At 43.7% G+C, this 21,343-nt stretch overlaps 1 protein-coding gene across 4 annotated transcripts in view; it reads right to left on the bottom strand.

Annotated features, from left to right (window-relative positions):
• gga3b (golgi associated, gamma adaptin ear containing, ARF binding protein 3b) overlaps window positions 1-21,343 on the bottom strand; it is an 87,294-nt gene that overhangs the window by 62,510 nt on the left and 3,441 nt on the right. For 2 of the 4 annotated variants that reach the window (XM_059653780.1, XM_059653779.1), the window contains exons 2-4: window positions 10,197-10,381; window positions 1,536-1,620; window positions 655-730 (exon numbers count right to left, since the gene is read on the bottom strand). In XM_059653780.1, the coding sequence (XP_059509763.1) occupies window positions 655-730; window positions 1,536-1,620; window positions 10,197-10,341 (306 nt within the window). In that variant the 5' untranslated portion in view covers window positions 10,342-10,381. Of the gene's footprint in view, window positions 1-654; window positions 731-1,535; window positions 1,621-4,130; window positions 4,217-5,701; window positions 6,281-10,196; window positions 10,382-21,343 lie in introns of those variants that run through there. The other 2 variants (XM_048554756.2, XM_048554754.2) reach the window with 2 other exon arrangements.

A 21,343-nucleotide genomic window follows, 5' to 3' on the forward strand; every position in this document is an offset into this window, starting at 1 on the left:
CGAGGACATCAGTTTAAGGTAAGAGGGGAAAGAATACATGGGAACCTGACAGGCAACTTTTTTTTCCCCCCACACAGAGGGGAGTAGCAAATGGAATGAGCTGCCAGTGGAGGTAGTTAAGGTGGGTACATTAACATTTAAAAGGCATTTGAATGAACACAAGGAGAGGAAAAGGTTTAGAAGGATATGGGCCATGTGCAGGGAAATGGGGTCAGTGTGGATGGACATTTTACTTGGCATGGATCAGTTTGGCTGAAGCGTCTGTGTCCATGCTGTATGACTCTATCACTCCATGTTTAGCCACTCTCCAGTCCTCTGGTACGACAAGTGTAATTATAGATTTAACAATTACTTTTGTTAGATGCCCTGCAATTTCCTCCCTAATTCTTTGTAAGACATCCAGCACTTCCTCTTCATGAACTGTTTTCAAAACATCATTATTTATTTCCTTTGGTTCTCTAACTTCCATTTCTTTCACAACAGTTGAAACTGATGCAAAGCATTCATTTGTGGGGGCCTGAACTGTGTTGTGATGCAGAACCTGCACCAATATATTAAGAACGTCCTCTCAGCAATGAGTTCCTCCTCTCGCATGCAACATAATAAGCCTACAAAAGACTGAAGTACAGGCTAGGCGCAGAATCCAAAACTCACTGTAAGGGTTTGCACTGCCTCCCACTCCTGAGGAGACTGGATTTTATGGGCCAGCAACCTGACAGCAATCTGTGGCCTAAGGAAAGAAATTAAAGAATGAAACAGCATAAACCATTAGCTTTTCATCACTGGAATGTATACATAATCTGACTCCAAGTCTGGGATACTTGATCTCTCATCACTGGTGCAAAACAATTCCAGGCACAAGAAAAAAGTTTAATCATAGTTAAACACAGAGTGTGTCCCCAGGATGAACAGGGAGACCCCTCTTAAACTGCAGTAATTTTCCACTTTGTGAGCAAGATGCCCAGTACCAGGACAGGCAGGGCCAGTTCAGTACGGGAACAGACAAGAGTGATTCAGAACCTCCAACTGGTTACTATAATCATGAACTTTTAGATGATGAGATCCCAAGATTCTGCTTTGGAGATGTATTGCTCAGAACCAGCATATTGGTGGTCTGAACAGGTCTGATGAAGCAAGGCCACATTTCCCACTTCTTTCACCAGCTATTCAATATAAATCAATGGTTAGGAGATGATGATGGTGTTGTCAGTGTCTGTGGAAGGGTGACGGACAAAGAAACTTGATACATTGTGTTCCCTTTACCAGCGCTAATGAGCATCTATGTGGCAGTAAAGATAAATCTTTCTCTCAGAAACTGGACTGCAATGTTCTACTGGGTGTAGCTTGCTGTAGCTCCTTGTGTTACACTATGGAAAGCCTGCCCGTCATTGGTGTAAGTGGTTCCTCCATGACTTTATATCTTTGCTAAATTCTAGAAAGTGATAACTCACTCTAACCTGCAAACAAAAAAAACACCTTTCGACAAAATATTGTAAGCAAATAAGAGTGCAACACTGAAACATTTGTATACGCACCCCTCCAGTTCCTTGTTAACCTGGTCACAGAAGCCGATGATGTACTCCCAATCCTCTTGACGGTTTGCAGGATTAGTGGCCTTATCTGTCAGGAAGCAAAAGGTGCATTCAATCATAGAACTCCAGGTTAGGTGAACTCACCTTACCTGGTGTCATAGTATAGTAGAGTGCCTTAACTATCCAGAACTGGACAACTGATCTGGAAGAATCACTTGTGTGTGAAGAAAGAATACCCTTCCAGTTTTGAGGAGACTCAGATTCAATCTCAGAATCATCATCAAAAATTATCATGTAACTCCCCACAGATGCTAAATGAACTGCTGAATGTTTCCAATGTTTATTTTTGTACTACATATCGTATTATGCACATTGTTTCAGCATAGGAAAATAAACCAGAATTCACACAACATGCTTCAATCATGCGTACCAGATAGGGTGCAATTAAAAGTCACACTTTCACAGTAACATAATGGTGCTTGTCCTGGATAAGCAACCAAGAGAATGGGTATCGCAGCATTAAAGTGACATCTGCAGATCCCATTATTACAGAGACATTTGCAGCCACTTTCAACGAGAAGTACCAAGTGGATGATCCCAATTGACCCTCTCCTGAGATCCCAACATCCCAGATACCAGGCTTCAGTCAATTTGATTCACTCCACATGATGTTAAGAAATAGCTGAAAGCACAGAACACTGTAAAGACTAAAGACCCTGACAAAATTTTAACAAAGCACCGAAAAATTGTTCCTTGGAGTTAGCTGCATTTCCTAGTTAAGTTCTTCCGGTACAGCTCCAACACTAGCATCTACTTGGCAACGTGTAAAATTCTAACCCCATCGGTCTGCTCTTGATCATCAGCTTACTGATGGAAGTAGTTATCAATACTGCTGTCAAGCAACACTTACAATGCAATAACACGCTCACTAACTTTCAGATGGATTTCCACCTGAGTCACTTCACTCCTGAAATTATTACAGCCTTAAATGCAAACATGGACAAAAAAAAACTGAATTTAAAACGGGAGGTGCAAGTGACTTCCCTTGACATCAAGGTAGCATTTGACAGATTGTGTGTTTCAAGAAACCCAAGTAAAAACGGAGTCAATGGGAATCATGGAAAAAAAATCTCCACTGGAGTCATACCTGTCTCAAAGAAAGATGGTTATAGTCATTACAGACAAATCACATCTGTCCCAGGATATCATTGTAGAAGTTCCTCACTGTAATGTCCTAGGCACAGCCATGTTCAGCTGATTCATTAAGGATATTCACTCCATAATATGTTGGAAGTGGGGATAGTTCCTGATAATTGCATAATATTCAATAGTATTTCTGACTCCTCAGCTAATGAAGCAGACCAATGTTCATATATAGCCTCGACAATATCCCAGACTGGGTTGATGACAGGCAATAAACATTCATGCCACACGTGCCAGGCTAAGACTTTCTCCAAAAAAAGAAAGTCTCTAACCATTTCCCTTGACATTCAACTGTAATATCGTTGCTGACTCCCTGACTAACAAAATCCTACTGGTCACGATCAATTAGAAACTGGACTGAATCAAAAATAGGAATATTGTGGCTACAAGAGAAGGTCTGTAAAACATCCATAAGACAGCAACACATACAGATTTATTGCAGTATAGAACAGATGGTCAAGGGTGGGGCCTGGATGACAGCATCCCCAACAGCACTCAAGAAACTCAAACATTGTCCTGAATAATATTTGATTGGCATCCCATCTACCACATTAAACATTCACTCTGCACCATCAACACAGTTGCAGCAGTGTGAACTATCTACAATATGCAGGCTCCTCTGGCAGCACCTTCCAAACCTGTGACCCCTACTACCTGGAAGAGGAAGGCAGGAGACACATGAGAATACCATGATGTCTGTCCCTGTATTACACCGATGTATTTTTAAGCAACTTGGAACTACATTACTGTTCCTTCACTGTCTACAGTAGTTGGATAGTAACAGATCAAGATGGTGGATCAACACTCCGGTCTCAAGGGCAATTAGGGATAGGCAACAAGTTCTGTCCCATATCCAAGGGAGGGGGAAAAACTGCTAAACCCAGGTGTTAGTCTCAGCATAGTACAGTGACGTTCCTCTTTCCACCACAACTGTATGACTGCATCATATTGTAATAGCCCTGTCTGCACCAGTACTGTAGCCCAGCACTACCCAGAAACAGACCTGTCTTCAATACTATCGTACCAGTGTTGCAGTGGCAGAATTGTGTCCACGAGTACTATGCAGTCGTTACGCAGAGACAGGCTTGTATCCAGCAGTTTCGTACCCTACTGTTATAATGACCAACCTGCGCCCGACAGCAATGGACTTGTGCATTTCATAGTAGCAGATGTGTCCCCAGCAGTAGTGTACCTGTAAAGTACACTGACTGACTGACTGTCCTATTCCCATCAGTCCTGCATCCCAGCGCTATGCAGTGACTCTCTCGCCCAGGCAGTAATGTATAGTGTTGTACAGAAACGGAACTGCGCCCAACAGTATGTACTCTAATGTTCTCGGGTGACCACTGTGTCCCCACTCCCCAGCGACAGGCCCTGAAAAGCCTCAATACTCACTAAGCCATGATTCCAGACTTTCACCCTCCGCCATATTATCCCAGCGGTCTGAAAATCTCGTTGAATCTGGGAAATATCGCGCGGGTTCAGCTGGGGTAAGGGGCGGGACTTGGGTCGGAGGGGGTCAGAGGTCGCGGCGGTGACGGTTGGAGCCGGAGGAGGAGGAGGTTGTGGGCCCTACGTAGACGCGTTTGGAGGGTGTGTACTTGAGAAAGCTGGTCGAGAAGTACAGCCTGAATTTCACATAAACAAGTCGGGTCATTTTGATTTCAGCCTCCGTGTGTTCTAAGTTTTTGGTGAGAGGGCCCTTTTCAACTGTCCTAGTCATCCCAGCTCTCGTAATCATTCACCTACGTGACAATATAATACCCAGAATGAGAGAAAGCTATTTTAAAGGGTTGGAGCAAATTAACTATTCCATAAAGATCAGTCATTGTCCTAATGAATGGGTTAGCAGACCCTAAGGACCAAATAGTCTACTCCTGATCTTATTTCTTAGGATCTTATGAACAGGAGGGCAGAGATTGCAGGAACGGACGGAAAGCATGAGCCGTCAGAGAGCAGAGAATGGAAATTCAGAAGGGGAAGCAGGTGTCTGCGAATTACAGAAGGAGCATTTTGGGTTTGAGGTGCACAGGGAGCATGGGGAAGGACCACGGATTTGAGGGGATGTGGAGTGTCGTAGGGGTGCAGGGATGTTGTGGGGATGCAGTGGAGATGGGGATTGAGTGGAGAAAATGCATGGGAAAAGCTGGGAAGATTTGGCTATGTGTGAAGGCCCAGTGGCATGTACAAAACAATATGGGAGAAGTGGAGAGGTAGGGGGATGGGAGGATGAAGGGGGAAAGAGTCTGCTTGTGCAGGCATGGAAGATGCGGAGGGTGTATTGGGATATGGGGGACTATGGATGTTGTGCAGGGGAATGGTTCACTTGCTCTCTGTAGCAGCCTAGCCAGGCACCCATATTGCACACTGTCCTCCTGCAAATTCTCAGTAGACTCCAGGGTCCCTGGAACTGAGTTTCTGAACAAGGCAAACAGTCAAACCTCACTGTAACCCTGCTACAACGTGCTAACATCGGACAAAAGTGAATTTGACCACGTGCCCTCTGAGACATTAGGGTGTCCTGAAAAGGGAGACGTTACTTCTCCAATATGGCCGTTGCGATATTGCCTGTGGTTTAATCTGCTGCCTGAAGAACTGGATAATAATATCACATCTTAAAGGGGAAAATTAAATATCAGTGAATTTTAATAAAAAGAGGCATCAACGATGGTATTTCAATTTATTAAGATGGGGGAATTTCAATTTAATCTTAAATAGGAGGGTGTTGCTGAAGCTGGCCTTCTTTAAACATCACTGGACTTTAAAATAAGAAATTAAGGCCATAATTGGAATTGGACATATTCAAAAATGTAAGCATATCAGAGCTATGGAAAAAGAGTAGGGGATTGAGAGATAACAAAGTGTGAAGCTGGATGAACACAGCAGGCCAAGCAGCTTATTTTTATTTGAAAAAATATACTTTATTCGTAAGATGTACAAAAACTAAAACATATTTACACACCTACCCAGTCATGCGAGCCGCTCCGGGTTACCCAGGGGGTACATCCACCAACTAAGGGATAAAAACAAAGAAGGAGAAAAAAACAAAGCAAAGAAAACACCCCGGCAGTCGTCACCCCGCACAGTCCCCGTTGGCCCCCTGACCAGTTGGGGAAGGCGCCAGCTGGGCCCAGTTACCAGATAGGGTTCTCTTTCCTATTCTGGACGAGGAGTTTCATACCGTGGTCTTTCCCCACCGCGCCTTGGCGGCGGCTGCCCCAAGCTTTAGCGCGTCCCTCAGCATGTAGTCCTGGACCTTGGAGTGCGCCAGTCTGCAACACTCAGTTGGGGTCAGTTCTTTCAGCTGGCAGTCCAGCAAGTTGCAGGCAGAGCAAAGAGCATCTTTCACCGCATTGATGATCCTCCAGGCGCAGTTGATGTTGGTCTCGGTGTGCGTCCCCAGAAACAGCCCGTAGAGCACGGAGTCCCACGTCACGGAGCTGCTCGGGACGAACCTCGACAAATACCACTGCATCCCCACCCAGACCTCCTGCGCATAGGCACACTCCAGAAGGAGGTGATCGACAGTCTCGTCCCCCCCGCAGCCACCTCGAGGGCAGCGTGCGGTGGTGCAGAGATTCCGGGCATGCATAAAGAATCTCACTGGCAGAGCCCCTCTTACCGCCAGCCAAGCAATGCACAGCAGGCCAAGCAGCATCTCAGGAGCACAAAAGCTGACGTTTCGGGCCTAGACCCTTCATTGGAGAGGGTTCTGGAATAAATAGGGAGGGGGGGGGAGGCGGACCGAAGATGGAGAGAAAAGAAGATAGGTGGAAAGGAGAGTATAGGTCGGCAGGTAGGAAGCGTATAGGTCAGTCCGGGGAAGACGGACAGGTCAAGGAGGTGGGATGAGGTTAGTAGGTAGGAAATGGAGGTGCAGCTTGAGGTGGGAGGAAGGGATGGGTGAGAGGAAGAACAGGTTAGGGAGGCGGAGACAAGCTGGGCTGTTTTTGGGATGCAGTGGGGGGAGGGGATGAGCTGGGCTGGTTTTGGGATGCGGTGGGGGAAGGGGAGATTTTGAAGCTTGTGAAGTCCACATTGATACCATTGGGCTGCAGGGTTCCCAAGCCGAATGAGTTGCTGTTCCTGCAACCTTCGGGTGGCATCATTGTGGCACTGCAGGAGGCCCATGATGGACATGTTGTCTAAAGAATGGTAGGGGGAGTTAAAATGGTTCGCGACTGGGAGGTGCAGTTGTTTATTGTGAACCAAGCGGAGGTGTTCTGCAAAGCGGTCCCCAAGCCTCCGCTTGGTTTCCCCAATGTAGAGGAAGCCACACCGGGTACAGTGGGTACAGTATACCGCATTGGCAGATGTGCAGGTGAACATCTGCTTCATATGGAAAGTCATCTTGGGGCCTGGGATGGGGGTGAGAGAGGAGGTGTGGGGGCAAGTGTAGCACTTCCTGCGGTTGTAGGGGAAGGTGCCGGATGTGGTGGGGTTGGAGGGGAGGGTGGAGCGAACAAGGGAGTCACGGAGAGAGTGGTCTCTCCAGAAGGCAGACAAGGGTGGGGATGGAAAAATGTCTTGGGTGGTGAGGCTCGGATTGTAGATGGCGGAAGTGTCGGAGGATGATGCGTTGTATCTGGAGGTTGGTGGGGTGGTGTGTGAGAACGAGGGAGATCCTCTTGGTGCGGTTGTGGCGGGGGTGGGGTGTGAGGGATGTGTTGCGGGAAACGCGGTCAAGGGCATTGACGACCACTGTGGGGGGAAAGTTGCGGTCCTTGAAGAACTTGGACATCTGGGATGTGCGGGAGTGGAATGCCTCATCCTGGGGGCGGAGAAATTGGGAATTGGGGATGGACTTTTCGCAGGATCGTGGGTGGGAGGAGGTGTACTCTAGGTAGCTGTGGGAGTCGGTGTGCTTGAAATGGACAAGCTAGCAGATACTATGACCCTTATACCTTTCTTCTATGCTGGACGATTCAATGTATAAATGTCTGGCCTAATTAGACATAACACCCCTAATATAGTTTACACACATTCAACAACTGGGTGTTGACAATTAAGGCATTGGGATTTGGTATGGTCTTGGTTGTGTTGGAGGTGTGGGTCCACAGTTTTACTGGAGCAAGCACGAAATGTGAGCGCGTCCTGTCAGGCTGGCTGATCTTTCTGCCATTTAGGGTCTGACGTTGAATTTGGCCTTGGGAACTAGGATCTTTAACTGGCTTAGGATTCAGCAAGACTGAACCCCTGTTTAACAGGGTTTTGGAGGGTAAGTGCTGTAATGTTAGAAATAAATTATTGCACGGTGACCATGATTGAGGCCAAAGGTGAGATAAACAATGAGAATAAAAGAAAATGAATCAAACTTTAATCAAAATACGTTCCAAATATACTTCTTACCCGACTTGCGAAACTGAAACAATAGTTACTGGGCAGAAGTGTATGGTTAGTTACAGTTCAAGCCGTGGTGGAAAATATAGTATGACCATGTAACTCATAGAAACATCCATTGCTCCTGCTCTGTCTCCACCCTTAGTCTTCAACTTCCCTCTGGACCATCTTTCCATTCAATAGAGTCAGGATGGGCATTCCTAGTGGAGTTGAGTGTTCCCAGTTGGAGGATGGGTGCTGGTTCTTAGCAGAGGTAGAGTTTTCCCTGGGAACTGGGGTCTTCCAGCAGAGACAGGGTGTTGTCAGGGGAGATGAAGGTTCCCAATGGATCTCAGGTGCAACCCCATATAATATATTTTACAGTCACTTCACAGACTCCAGATCACCTCTACTTCTGGGGCCCAGGTGAAACTGGGTTCCATGTGTGCTAGGAAAAGAAAGTGTTTCAATTCAGCAGAATGTCTTCATGATACTCAGACTATGTTATTTTACATGTTCAATCATTTTCATTCTAAATCCAATTTTCTTTTAACATTCTTGAAGTTAATTTTCAATGTTTAGTTTGTGCAATTTAGTATTGTGAGCTTTTTGGCCCCCTTATTTAAGGAAAAATATCATTTCATTGGAGGCAGTTCAGGGAATGTTCACTAGGATGATCCCTGAATGGGATCCCTGACAGCAAAGGCTAAACAGGTTTTGAATCTACTTGGTGGAGTTTGAAAGAATGAGAGTCATCTCATTGAAACAAATAGGATTCTTAGGGTAAATGCCGTGAGGATACAGGTAACTGCGGAGAGGAAATTGTCCTTGATGGGAGAGTGTAGGCAGAGGGCATAATCTTAGGACGAAGGAGCATCAATTTAAGATTAACATGAGGAGGAATTTCTTCTCTCAGAGGGTTTTGAGACTTTGGAACTCCTTGCCACAGAGAGCTGTGGGTGCGGAGTCCTTGTGTGTACTTAAGGCTGAGATAGATAGATTATTGATCAGAAGGGGAATCGAGGGTGAAGGGAACAATGCAGGAAAATGGATATGAGGAGTGCTGGACCAGCCATAACCTTATGGAATGATGGAGAAGGCTTGAGGGGCCAAACGACCTACTCCTGTTCCTAATTCTTATGGTCTTATTAACCACATAGAAACCAGTTTTTATTGTTTATTTTCTTTGAATTGTTCAAGAAGATTCCAGGCTAGCTTGATTGCTCCAACCCCATAAACACAACTATTTTGTCAAGTTTTAGACTGCAAGTCAATTCTCATTAGAATATTTTATGTTGGCATTGGCAGTTTTTAAAAAATTGCGTGGATTCTTTCTGAAGATTCTAATTATGCTTGGATCGTCATGAGGCTTGTGGCTGAGGGTTTGATTTTGCAGTTTGGAGAGAATGCTATCCTTGTAATATAATACATAATATGTCCTTGTTTCCCCTTAACAGTAACTGCTATCTGACTCTAGGAAGTTCTTTGAACATTTGTATTTACTTCTCACTCCCATTTATAATATACTTCTCTGTAATACACAACATCTGAGACAGATTCACACATCCATTTCCTTTAGACACTTATATGCTGATGTTCTTGCTATGTCATGCTCACGTCGTCATCTTGTTCTCCTATTCACTCTCATTATGCTCGTTGGTAAGGGCTGTTGTGTAAAGTGGTAGTGGCCCTACCTCTGAGTCAGAAAGCCTGATCTCAAGTCCCACATATTCTAGATATGTAACAGAACAAATCTGAGTAGATTGATTTAAAAATATCAAAACTACAGTTAGTATGACAAATTTGTTGTAATATTCATTGATTGCTTTGCAGTTTTAGAGGAGTGGCAGTGCTCCAGTATGAGCTGAATTTCGTTGGTGGGAGGTAGAAACAAAACTGAGCAAATATCTTCCTGAGGATTCGTCAAAAAGCAAATAATTGCTCAATTGTTCACTATGTCAGCTGTGCCGTACTTCCTGATGGCAAACTATCGACATTCCAAAGATAATTACCAAAATGAGGCTAATGATTTAATTACACATTTAATGAGCAATTATGAATTAATGTGATTTCAGAAATCATTCAAATACCAATGTGAACGTAGACTAATTCAAAAGCAATATTTTGGAGGATATAACTCACTCAGGATAGCCAGAACTGCAGATGCTGGAGTCAGAGATAACAGTGTGAACCTGGAGGAACACAGCAGGCCAGCAGCATCAGAGGAGCAGGAAAGTTGATGTTTCAGATCGGGACCCTTTTTCAGAGACTTGGTTGTTAATTCCATAATGTAGTACGTAGACGTTGAGATTTTGGTTTTCCATTATCTGGAACAATAATAATGCATTAGAGTTGGAAGAGTTATTCAAGTATCAAGGCTAACTTCAAATTGGCAAGCAACACAGAAAATCTAAAAGGTATGTTTTCAACGATCATCTCAATTTGATAAACAAATGTCAACTATTGACCTGGTATATTTGTGTTATGTAGAGGAGAAGAGTTTGCAAAGTAAATTGAGTGAATAAATAAATGTGTCAAAATAATGTACTCTATATTTTTTGAGACATGGAAATCTGATGAATAAGCATCAAAAGAGGTCACAACCTCAGTGCTACCAAGAAATTTCATATTCACAGTTGAGTATCCTTAAAACTGGATTGGAGCAGAGGGTAGAATTGGGACTCATCCATGTCTTTGTTACATCTAAACTCTTTTAGCACTGTTCGGGTCGACCGTACGCTTACACCATGCATAAATTTAACTGCATCTAAACCTCTGCTGCCTCTTCCTTATTTTGCACCGAGTCGCATTCTCTGTTCACCCCTCTGCTTTTGACCTACATTATTCCCCTAGATCAGCAGCACCACAAATTTAAAATTCTCTGCCTTGTCTGCAAATCTCTCGAACCTGACGACCCTCCCACATCCCTACGCTCGTAAATCCACTTCTAGCACATTCACAGTTTTTATTGTTCTAATCTTGGGGTTGACTAGGTCCAAACCCTTTCCCCTCCCCCCATTCCCCAACTCCCCTTTCCCACTTCCCCACTCCCATGTCTCCCCCATACTCCTCACTCCTGCACCCCCTTCAGTCTTACACCCAATCATCCCTCACCTCCAACTCCCCTTCTCTCTCCCCACCCCATCTCCCCCACACCCCTGACCCCTGTCTGACTTCCCCACACCACCCCTCTCTGATTTCCCCACCATCCTCACCCCACCCCCTACACTCCCACAACCTCTCTCTCCCCACCCCCTTTCTCAGTCTCTCACCCCCAAGCCCCCTCTCATTTCCCCACCCTCTGTCACTCCCTCACCGCCAACACCCCTCCTACCCCAATACCCCCTCTTGTCCACCAACCTGACCCCCACCTCTCTCCCCTGACCTCACCTCTTCCCCATCCTCCTCTCTCACTCCATCATCACCTCTAACTCCCTCACCCCTTTTCTCTCTCTCCCCCACCCCTTCTCTTTTCCCCACCTGCTCTCTCATCCCTGTGACTCTTTAACTCCCTCAGCCCCGATTCCCCTCTCTTACTCCCTCCCTCAAACCCACTCTCTCTCCCCATTCTCCCTCTCCCCACCTCCCTCACTCCGACCTTCCACTCTCACTCCCTCATTTCCTTCAGTCGATACTTTTATCCATTCCCTTCTCTTCACCCTCACACTGGCAGTTATCTGTAGCCTCATGCACTGGAATGCTGTTCTTCTACCTTCCCTTTCTTAAATAGCAGCAAAAACTAATTTTCATATAATGGCTTTTAATGTAACTAAATCTCCCAATGTGCTTAATAGCAGCATTATAAAACAAAGTATGATCCTTAGCCGCATAAGGAGATTAAGGTCAGGTTAACCAAAGAACTTGCTTAAAATAGATATGTTACAGGTCTGTCCTAAAGGAAGAAAGCACATGAAGAGAGCTCGAGAGCGACAGGTAGAGTATTCGAAAGTTTCAGACATAGGTAACTGAAGGCATATCCCCTGTGTTCAAATAATTATATGTGAGAATACTTAAGTGATCCATTGAGATTGTCGTTAAAACTAGCTTTGATTTCACTTTCCTATTTCACCTAGCTTTGTCCCTCAAGTATGCTCTTGTGAAGTTCTATTGACTTCTCACACAGTTGAATGTACTTCATAAATGCAACTTATTGACAAGATTGGAGAGGTTGTTTAAAACGTGCAGGCTACAGATGATGTAAATTAACCCTGCATGAGAAATGTGGTTGACATTGGATCAGAAGGGATGTGGGTGAAGTAATCACTTAGTGAGATGTAAATCATTAACATGACATATTTCAATTCATGGTAGATGGGAGGAGGCATTGGGAAGCACCTGAGCAGAACTCAACATTAAAATCCAGGCTTCCACTTTTCCTTCCTACATCCATGACAGCTCTGACCAACTCTAGCAGCCACATGCACTAAAATCAGTTTCCACAAATGAGGAACTTCGGGTGGGGTTTTCCCAGTTTGTACAGCTTAATTGCGCATGCAATAATTGCACCACAAAATAATGGGCATCGCTGTCATTGTGTTTATGTGTCAGTTTCCTGTGACGTGCGTATGTTGGAAAGTCAAAACCAAATGCAAATTCAAAACAAGATGTGGTTAGAGAACAGGAACCAATTGGCAGCATACTTTTAGACCTACATTATTCAAAATGAAAATTCATATTTATATTTATACATCCAGATTTAGAATTTTTATTGTAAACCAGTCACAGTGTAATTTTGAGATGATAGGATGTAACCAGTGGATTGGCACAGACAATGGTGCTTGGTTTGAAATCTTTATAATCAATACCAGTTACTTGCATTGAACAAAAAGCAGCTCAATTTGCTAATGATGCCAAGATAGGTAGGAAAGTAAGATGTCGGGGGAAGTAGAGTCTGAAAAAGTGATTTAGATAGATTAAGTGAGTGGGCAAGAAATTGAAAGGCAGAGTAGAATGTAGGAAAATGTAAACTTGTCCACTTTGGCATGGAGAATTTAAAAAGTATATAACTTAAATGGAGAGAGATAGCAGAAGTCATGGTACAGAGGGATCTGAGTGATCCCTGGCTGGTACCTGAATTAAGCAAACAGTTATACCAGAAGGCTACAAGACACAGTAGTAGAACTAGGCATTCAGCCCATCGAGTCAGTTTTTTCATTCGTTGAAATCATGGCTGATCTGATATTCCTCAACATCACTTTCCTGTCTAATCCCCATTAATCTTGATTCCCCTACCTCATTAAATGCCTGTCTGCCTCAGCCTTGATAATATTTATTTATCCAGCTGAACAGTCCTCTGCAGTAAAAATTCCATAGATTCGCTACTGTCAGAGACAAGAAATGTCTTCTTATCTCTGGCATTTCTTTGTCTCTATGATTGAACAATCCAACCAGCTGTTGTTGAATCCCTGCCTGCTAGCTCACCTGGCCAAATTTCCTCTGAAGTGTCCCTTTCCCTATGCCTGAAGCTTACATCTTGCTCTTATTTTTCTCCTATCTCCCTTCATGTCCTCTCTGAGCTCAGCCTGTTCATGAAACCCACTGCCTGCTCCTATGATCCTATTCTCATTAAACTGCAAACCACCCCACATCTCCTTCTGGTCCCCATTTAGCAGATATTGCAAATGGTTTTCTCAATTCAGGTGTTGTCTTCCCTTTAAATCTTCCTTGATCATTCTTCAACTTAAAAGAAATGAACCCTTGACTACACTGTCCAGCCAAACTATCAGTATACCTTCAGCCTCCTTTTCTTTTCCAAAGTCCTTGAATGTGTTGTCAATTCCCAAAACCATTCCCATCTTTTCTGGTTTTCTCCAGTCAGGTTTCTGCCCCTGCCACAGTACTTAAGTTAAACTAAATGTTGCTCATTGGTGACATTTACTGAGGGCAAAATGTTAGTTTTCACATTTACGCTGACAACACTCAGCTCTACCTCACTGCTACCTCTCTGAATGCTTGCACTCTTTTTAAAATATCAGATTGTTTAACCAACATCTAGTAGTGGATAAGCAGAAATTTCTTCCAGATAAATATTGGAAAAACTGAAGATATTTATTTTCTAGGCCTGAAATGTCAGCCTTTGTGCTCCTGAGATGCTGCTTGGCCTGCTGTGTTCATCCAGCTTCACACTTTGCTACTTATTTTGGTCTGTTCTTCAAACTCTTTTCCTAGCTATTGATTTCAACACTTTTCTTGGCCACAGTTTAAGATTTGCAACCTTGGTGTCACAACTGATCTCAAGATGAGCTTCTGACCTGATAGTTGTACCGAATTAACACCATTTATTTCCACCTCTTGTAATATTGTTCAACTTTGCCTTATCTCAGGTTATTTTCTGCTGAAACCCTAATTCACGACTTTGATAGCTCAACCATTCCAACCAACTCTTGGCATATCACCCACATTCTACTTTTTGTAAACTCAAGGTCATCTAAAACTTCACTGCCTAGGTCCTAACTCTCACTAAGTCCTGTTCATCTCTCACTCTGTGCTGTTGACCTTCACTGGCACCCAATTGAGCATTGGCTTGATTGATATTTCTCATTCTTGTTTTCAAATCCTTCTGAGGCTTTGCCCCTCAATCCTACAGCTTCAAACTCTCCAGAATGTCAACAGTCCCCTCTGAATTCTTTTTGCTCCACTATTACTGATCATGTCTTCAACAGTCTTAGTCCCATACTCTGGGATTCCCTCTCTACACTTCTTTGTCTCTTTACCTCACTTTCCTTTTTAAGAAACTTCTTAAAATTTACTTTATTGACCAAACTCAGTAATGCCACCAGGAATGGTGACCACTGCTAAAGCAGATAATGGTGCTGCAACATTCAAAAGATAGGTAAAAATATATTTAAGAAAATTAAAAGGCTGAATGCATGTGAGGAAGCCCCTCCAGGGAAATTTTAAATGGCATGGTGTGTCCTTCTCTTCCCATGGCCTTTTTTGCATAAAGAAGTCTTTCCCTGCAATGTCATTGTAAGGCGGTCTCTTGATGCAGCAAAATGAAGATAATGTGGCAACATGTTCATAACTAGGGTCTTCACTTATGTAAATTAGCTGCCTGATTCTGGTTGTGCTGTGGGTAAAATTCTCCAAAGGTGAGAAAATGTGAATATGGCTCCCTGCATGTCCAAAATCCAGTTCATTATGTTATTTATGTGGCTTAGTGACACATTTTGTTTTACAATGGTCCAGTCAGGTACTTTGGAAGGTTTTGTTCTGATAAAGGTTTCGTATAAATATGTTATGGGTTGTTGTAGTAAATGATTGTGTGTCATCTTTCCAAAATTCCTTTTGGAAACCCAAAATTACTATATCCACTGGTCTCTCTTATCCAACATTTTTATTGCAACCACAAATTAATAAATTTATCAAATATAGTTTCTTTTCCACAAATCATATTAACACCTGATTATATCATCATTTTCTAAATGTCCTGTTGCTACTTGTTTAACATTGAATTCTGGAACTTTTCTAATGACAGATATTAGGCGAATAGACCCATAATTTCCTGCTTTCTAGTCACTACTTTATTGAATAGAGAATATTTTGTGGTCTCCAATTCACTGGAACTACATAAGATCACAGAGGACATAGAGAATAGAAACAGGTCATTCAGCTCAACTGGAATCATAGAATCCCTATAGTGTGGAAGCAGGCCATTCAGCCCATCAAGTCCAAACATACCCTCTGAAGAGCATTCCGCCCTGACCTACCCAATCCCTGCAACCCTGCATTTCCTGTGGTTAATTCACCTGACCAAAACGTCCTTAGACTGTGGAAGGAAACTAAGGTACTCAGAGGAAACCCATACAGCAAAGGGAGAATTTGTAAACTCCACACAGACAGTTGCCGGAGGGTGGAATCGAACCTGCATCCCTGGTTTTGTGAGCCAGCAGTGCTAGCCTCTGAGCCACCATGCTGCCCTTTAGCTCTGACTGGTCCTCAACAATATTTATACTCCACTCAAAGCTCCTCCCATCTTTACTCCTCTAAACCTTTCATCATAGCCATCTATTTCCTCCTCCCTCAAATACTTATCAACTAACCTCTTAAATTCATTTATGCCATTTGTTTCAATACTCCTTGGTAGCAAGTACTACATTCTCTTCACTCATTGGGGAGAAATGTTCCTTCTGAGTTTCAAGATAGATTTCTTGGTGACTGTCTTTTTTGATTGCCTCTAGTTATTCTCCTTCCCAAAGGAGGAAACATTTTCTCTGAATCCACTCAATCAAATCAACTCATCATTTTCAAGATCTCTGTTTAGTCACCAACAGGCTTTTTTTTTTGAAAAAGGAGAGATCACAAAATGTAACATGCATATGTTTGCACTTCTGGTATCATCTATGTCATACTTAGAATCCCTATCATGTAAAAAGAGGCCATTCAGCCTTTTGAGTCTGCACCAATGCTCTGAAGAACATCCCACCCAGACCAGGCAGCACCCCCCCTCCCCGCCACCCCCCCCCCCCCCCACCCACCATCCCTGTAATTCCTCATTTACCATGCCTAACCTCCACTTTTGTGAACATCACAGGCAATTTACCATAGCCAATCCATTTAACCTGTACTTCTTCGGACATTGGGAGGAAACCACAGTATCCAGAGGAAATCCACATAGACACAGGAAGAACGTGCAAACTCCACACAGACAGCCACCCAATGCTGGAATTGAACCCAGGTCCCTGGCACTGTGAGGTAGCAGTGCTAACTGCTTGAACTATTCTGCACCCTCTCCAATGTCTCTGCAACCTTCACTGCATGCAGTAATCTAAATGTTGACAAACTAAGGTTTGCTAGATTATATTACCTGCTTTTCAGTTCTATCCCTCTTAAAAAGAAGGCTGATTTCATTTTCGTGACCCTGCCAAACTGTGGCACAGCTTTTAGTAATTGTTGTATTTTACTCTGAGACCCCTTTTGTCCTCTACCCTAGCTAGGCTTGCCAGATGGTGAGTCACTTGGAGAGGTATTTGTAGATGGTGGTGATCTGTGCATCTGCTGCCTATGTCCTTCTAGGTGGTGGTACTTTTGGGGTTGGAATGTGCTGACTAAGAAGCCTTGGTGAAGTTCTGCAGTGCCTCTTGTTGGTGGTAAAGGTTATGATATTTTTTTGAATGTGGTACCAAACAAGCAGGCTGTTTTGTCCTGGATGGTATTTTATTCTGTCATGGGACTTGTGTGTTGCTGGCTGGCCAGCATTTATTGTCTGTCCCTGGTTGTCCTTGATTGGATGGTGGTGAGCTACCTTCTTGAACCACTGCAGTGCCTGTGTTGTACGTTGACCTACAATGTCTTTAGGAGGAAATTCCAGGATTTTGACCTTGCGATGCTGAAGAAATGGTGATATATTTTCATGTCAGGATGGTGAGTGACTTGGAGAGGAACTTGCTGGTGGTGGTGTTCAATGTACTGCTGCCTTCTCCTTCTGGATGGAAGTGATTATAGGTTTGGAAGGTCAGTGTAAGGATCTTTGCAGAATTTCTGCAACGCTTCTTGTACACAGGACACACTGCTGCTACTGAACATTGATGGTGGAGGAAATGGATGCTTGTGGATGTGGTGCTAATCAAGAGAGCTTTGTCCTGGGTGGTGTGAAGCTTCACAAATGTAGTTGCAACTGTACTCACCCAGGCAAGTGGGGGCTATTCCATCATACACCTGACTTGTGGATTGTAGATGGTGGACAAGCTCTAGGGAGTCAAGAGGCGAGTTGCTCACTGCAGTATTCCTAGCCTCTGGCCGATTCATGCAGCTAGTGTATTTACGTGGTGAGTCCAATTGAGTTTCTTGTCAATGGCAACCCTCAAGATGCTGATAGTGGGGGATTCTGTGATGGTAACACCATTGAATGTCAAAGGGAGATGTCTAGATTGTCTCTTATTGGAGATGGTCATTGCCTGGCATTTGTGTGGCAGGAATGCTACTTGCCAGTGAAGCCTGGATATGGTTCAGATCTTGTGGTATTTGGACATAAACTGCTTCAGTAGCCAAGTTGATGTGAATGATGCTAAATATTGTGCAATCATCAATGAACATCCCAACTCTGACCTTGTTATGGGGGAAAGTCATTGATGAAGCAACTGAAGATAGTTAAATATGGGACATTACCCTGAGGAACTCGTACAGAGATGTCTTAGAGCTCAGGTGACTGACTTCCAACAACCACAACCATCTATGTGCCAGCTATGACTCCAACTAGTGGAGAGTTTTCCACTATTCGGATTGATTCCAGTTTCGCTAGGGCTCTTTGATGACAGAGTCAGTTGATTTTGGTCTTGATGTCAAGGACTGTCAATCTCACCCCACCTTTGGTCTTCAATATTCTTGTCCCTGCTTGAACCAAGGCTGTAATGAGGTCAGGAGTTGAGTGGCCCTGGTGAAACCCAAACTGGGCATCAGAAAGCTGGTTGTTGTTGGGCAGGTGCTGCTTGATAGCATTGCTGATGACACCTTCCATCATTTTAATGAAGATCGAGAATAGACTGATGGGGTAGTAATTGGCTGGTTTGAATTTGACCTGCTTTCTGTTTACAGTTCATACCTAGGCAATCTTCCACATTGTTAGGTACATGCCAGTGTTGTAGCTATACTGGAACAGCTTGGCTAGGCAAGTTCTGGAGGACAAGTGTTCTGTATCATTGCAGGAATGTTATCAGGGCCTATACTTCTATGCAGTGTCTACTGCCTCCAGCCTTTTCTTGATATCAGAAGGAATGAACCAGATTAGCTGAAGACTGGCATCTGTGATGCTGGGGACTACTGGAAGAGGCTGAGAAGGATCAACCACGCAGCACTTACACCCAGCCATGATTGTGGCAAATGCTTCAGCCTTATCTTTTGCACTGATGTGCCGGGCATTTCTGTCATTGAGGATGGGCATATTTATGGAACTTGCCCTACCACTGAATTGTTTATTGTCCACCACCATTTGTGACGGGATGGAGCAGGACTGCAGAGTTTAGATCTGATCTATTTGTTATAAGATTGCTTATCTTAGTTAATCACTTGCTGCTTATGTTTGGTTAAGAAGTCATCTTGTTTGGTAGTTTCACCAAGTTGACACCTCATTTTCATGTTCTTGACATGTCCTCCTGCACTCTCCATTGAACCAGGATTGATTACCTAGTTTGATGGTAAATGGTTGAGTCAGCAATATGTCAGGCCAAGAGGGTGCAGACTGTGCAGGAGTATGATTCTGCTGCTGTTGATAGCCCACAGCGTCTCATGGATACTCAGTCTTGAGTAGTTAAACCCGTTTAAAATCAGTCCCGTTTAGCACGGTGATTGTGCCTCTCTACATAGTGGAGTACCTTGCCTGTAACACCATGGGCTGTTATCTTACTCAGCAACTTCCTGTGCAGCACCTTGCCAAAGGCCTTCTGAAAGTCCAAGTCGATAATACCCATTGGCTCTCCTTGGTCTAACATGCTTGTTACCTCCACAAAGAATTCTAACAGATTTGTCAAGCATGACCTCCCCTTGATGAAACCATACTTACATTGCTCTATTTTACCATGCACCAAGTATTCAGAAATCCCATCCTTCACAATGGACTCCAAAATTTTACCAATGACCAAGGTCAGGCTAATTGGCCTGTAATTTCCCCACTTTTGCCTTACTCCTTTCTTAAAGAAGGGGGTTACATTAACAATTTTTCAGTCCTCTAGGATCCTCCCTGATTCAGTGAGTCCTGAAAGATCACCTCTAATGCATCCACCATGTCTTCAACTATCTCGAGAACTCTTGAGTGTAGCCCATCTGGTTCAGGTGATTTATCCACCTTCAGACCTTCTCCTTGGTGATGGCTACCACACTACCTCTGCACCTCCCACTTCCCAACTCTCTTGAATTTTTGGGATGTTACTCATGACTTCTGTTGTGAAGACCGATGCAAAATACTTGTTCAGTTCCTCTGCCATTTCTTTGTTCCCTAATACTACTTCTCCAGCATCATTTTCAAGCGGCCCAATGTTCACTTTTGCCTCTCTCTTGCCCTTGAGAAACTTTTGCAATCTCCTTTTGTATTACTGGCTAAATTACCCTCAAATTTAACCTTCTCCCTCCTTGTTTCTTTTTCAGTTGTACTCTGTCTTTGTAGGCTTCTTATTGCCGTTTGCTGCATTATATGCTTTCTCTCTTGCTTTCATGCTGCCCCTGACTTCCCTTGTCAGTCATAGTTACCTCATTCTTCCTTTGGTATGCTTCTATTTCCTAGGGATGAGTTTTTGCTGTGTTTACTGAACTACTCCCTGAAATTCCTGGCATTGCTGTTTCACTGTCTTTCCTGCTAGGCTTCTCTCCCAGTCAATTCTAGTCAGCCCCTCCCTCATGCCTCTGTAGTTGTCTTTATTCAACTGTAATACCGTTATTTCTGATTCCAGCTGCTCCCTCTCAAATTGCAGAGTAGTTTCTATCATATTAAGAGTCACTGTCTCCTAAGGGTTCCTTCACCTTAAGCTCCCTTATCACGTCAGCCTCATTGCATATCCCTAAATCCAAAATTGTCTGTTCCCTAGTGAGGTCCACCATAAGCTGCTCCCAAAATCCATCTTGTAGACTTTACTCAAATTCCTTTTCTTGGTGACCCTCTGCCAACCTGATTTTCCCATTCCATCTGCATATTGAAATTCCCCTGGATCACTGTAACCTTAATAAAAACTGAAACAACTGCAGATGCTGTAAATCAGGAACAAAAACAGAAGTTGCTGGAAAAGCTCAGCAGGTCTGACAGCATTTGTGAAGAAAAATAGAGGTAACATTTCGGGTCTGGTGATCCTTCCTCAGAACCCTGATCTAAGGAAAGGTAACCAGACCCGACCCTGATCTGAGGAAGGGTCACTGGACCTGAAACATCAACTCTGATTTTTCTTCATAGATGCTGCTGGACCTGCTGAGCTTTTCCAGCAATTTCGGTTTTTATCACCGTAACCTTGCCGTTCTTATATGCCTTTTCTATCTCCTGGTGTATTTTCTACCCTACATCCTGACTACTGTTTGGAGGCCTGTACATAACTCCCATTATGTTTTGTTTTACCTTTGTGGTTCCTCATCTCTACCCACAAAGATGCTACATCATCTGACTGTACATCGTTTCTTGCTATTGATGTAATTACGTTCCTTACTAATAAGGTAATCACAACCCCTCTGTCCACCTTCCTGTCTTTTCAATAGGATGTATATCCTTGGATGTTTAGCTGTTGAGTCCTGATGCCCACCACATCGTACCTGCCATTTTTGATCGGTGCCACAAGCTCATTTACCTTATTTCATAGTCTGCATGCATTCAGATA

This window comes from Stegostoma tigrinum, chromosome 22 (genome assembly GCF_030684315.1).
Source record: "Stegostoma tigrinum isolate sSteTig4 chromosome 22, sSteTig4.hap1, whole genome shotgun sequence".
In the NCBI taxonomy this organism is placed as follows: Eukaryota; Metazoa; Chordata; class Chondrichthyes; order Orectolobiformes; family Stegostomatidae; genus Stegostoma; species Stegostoma tigrinum.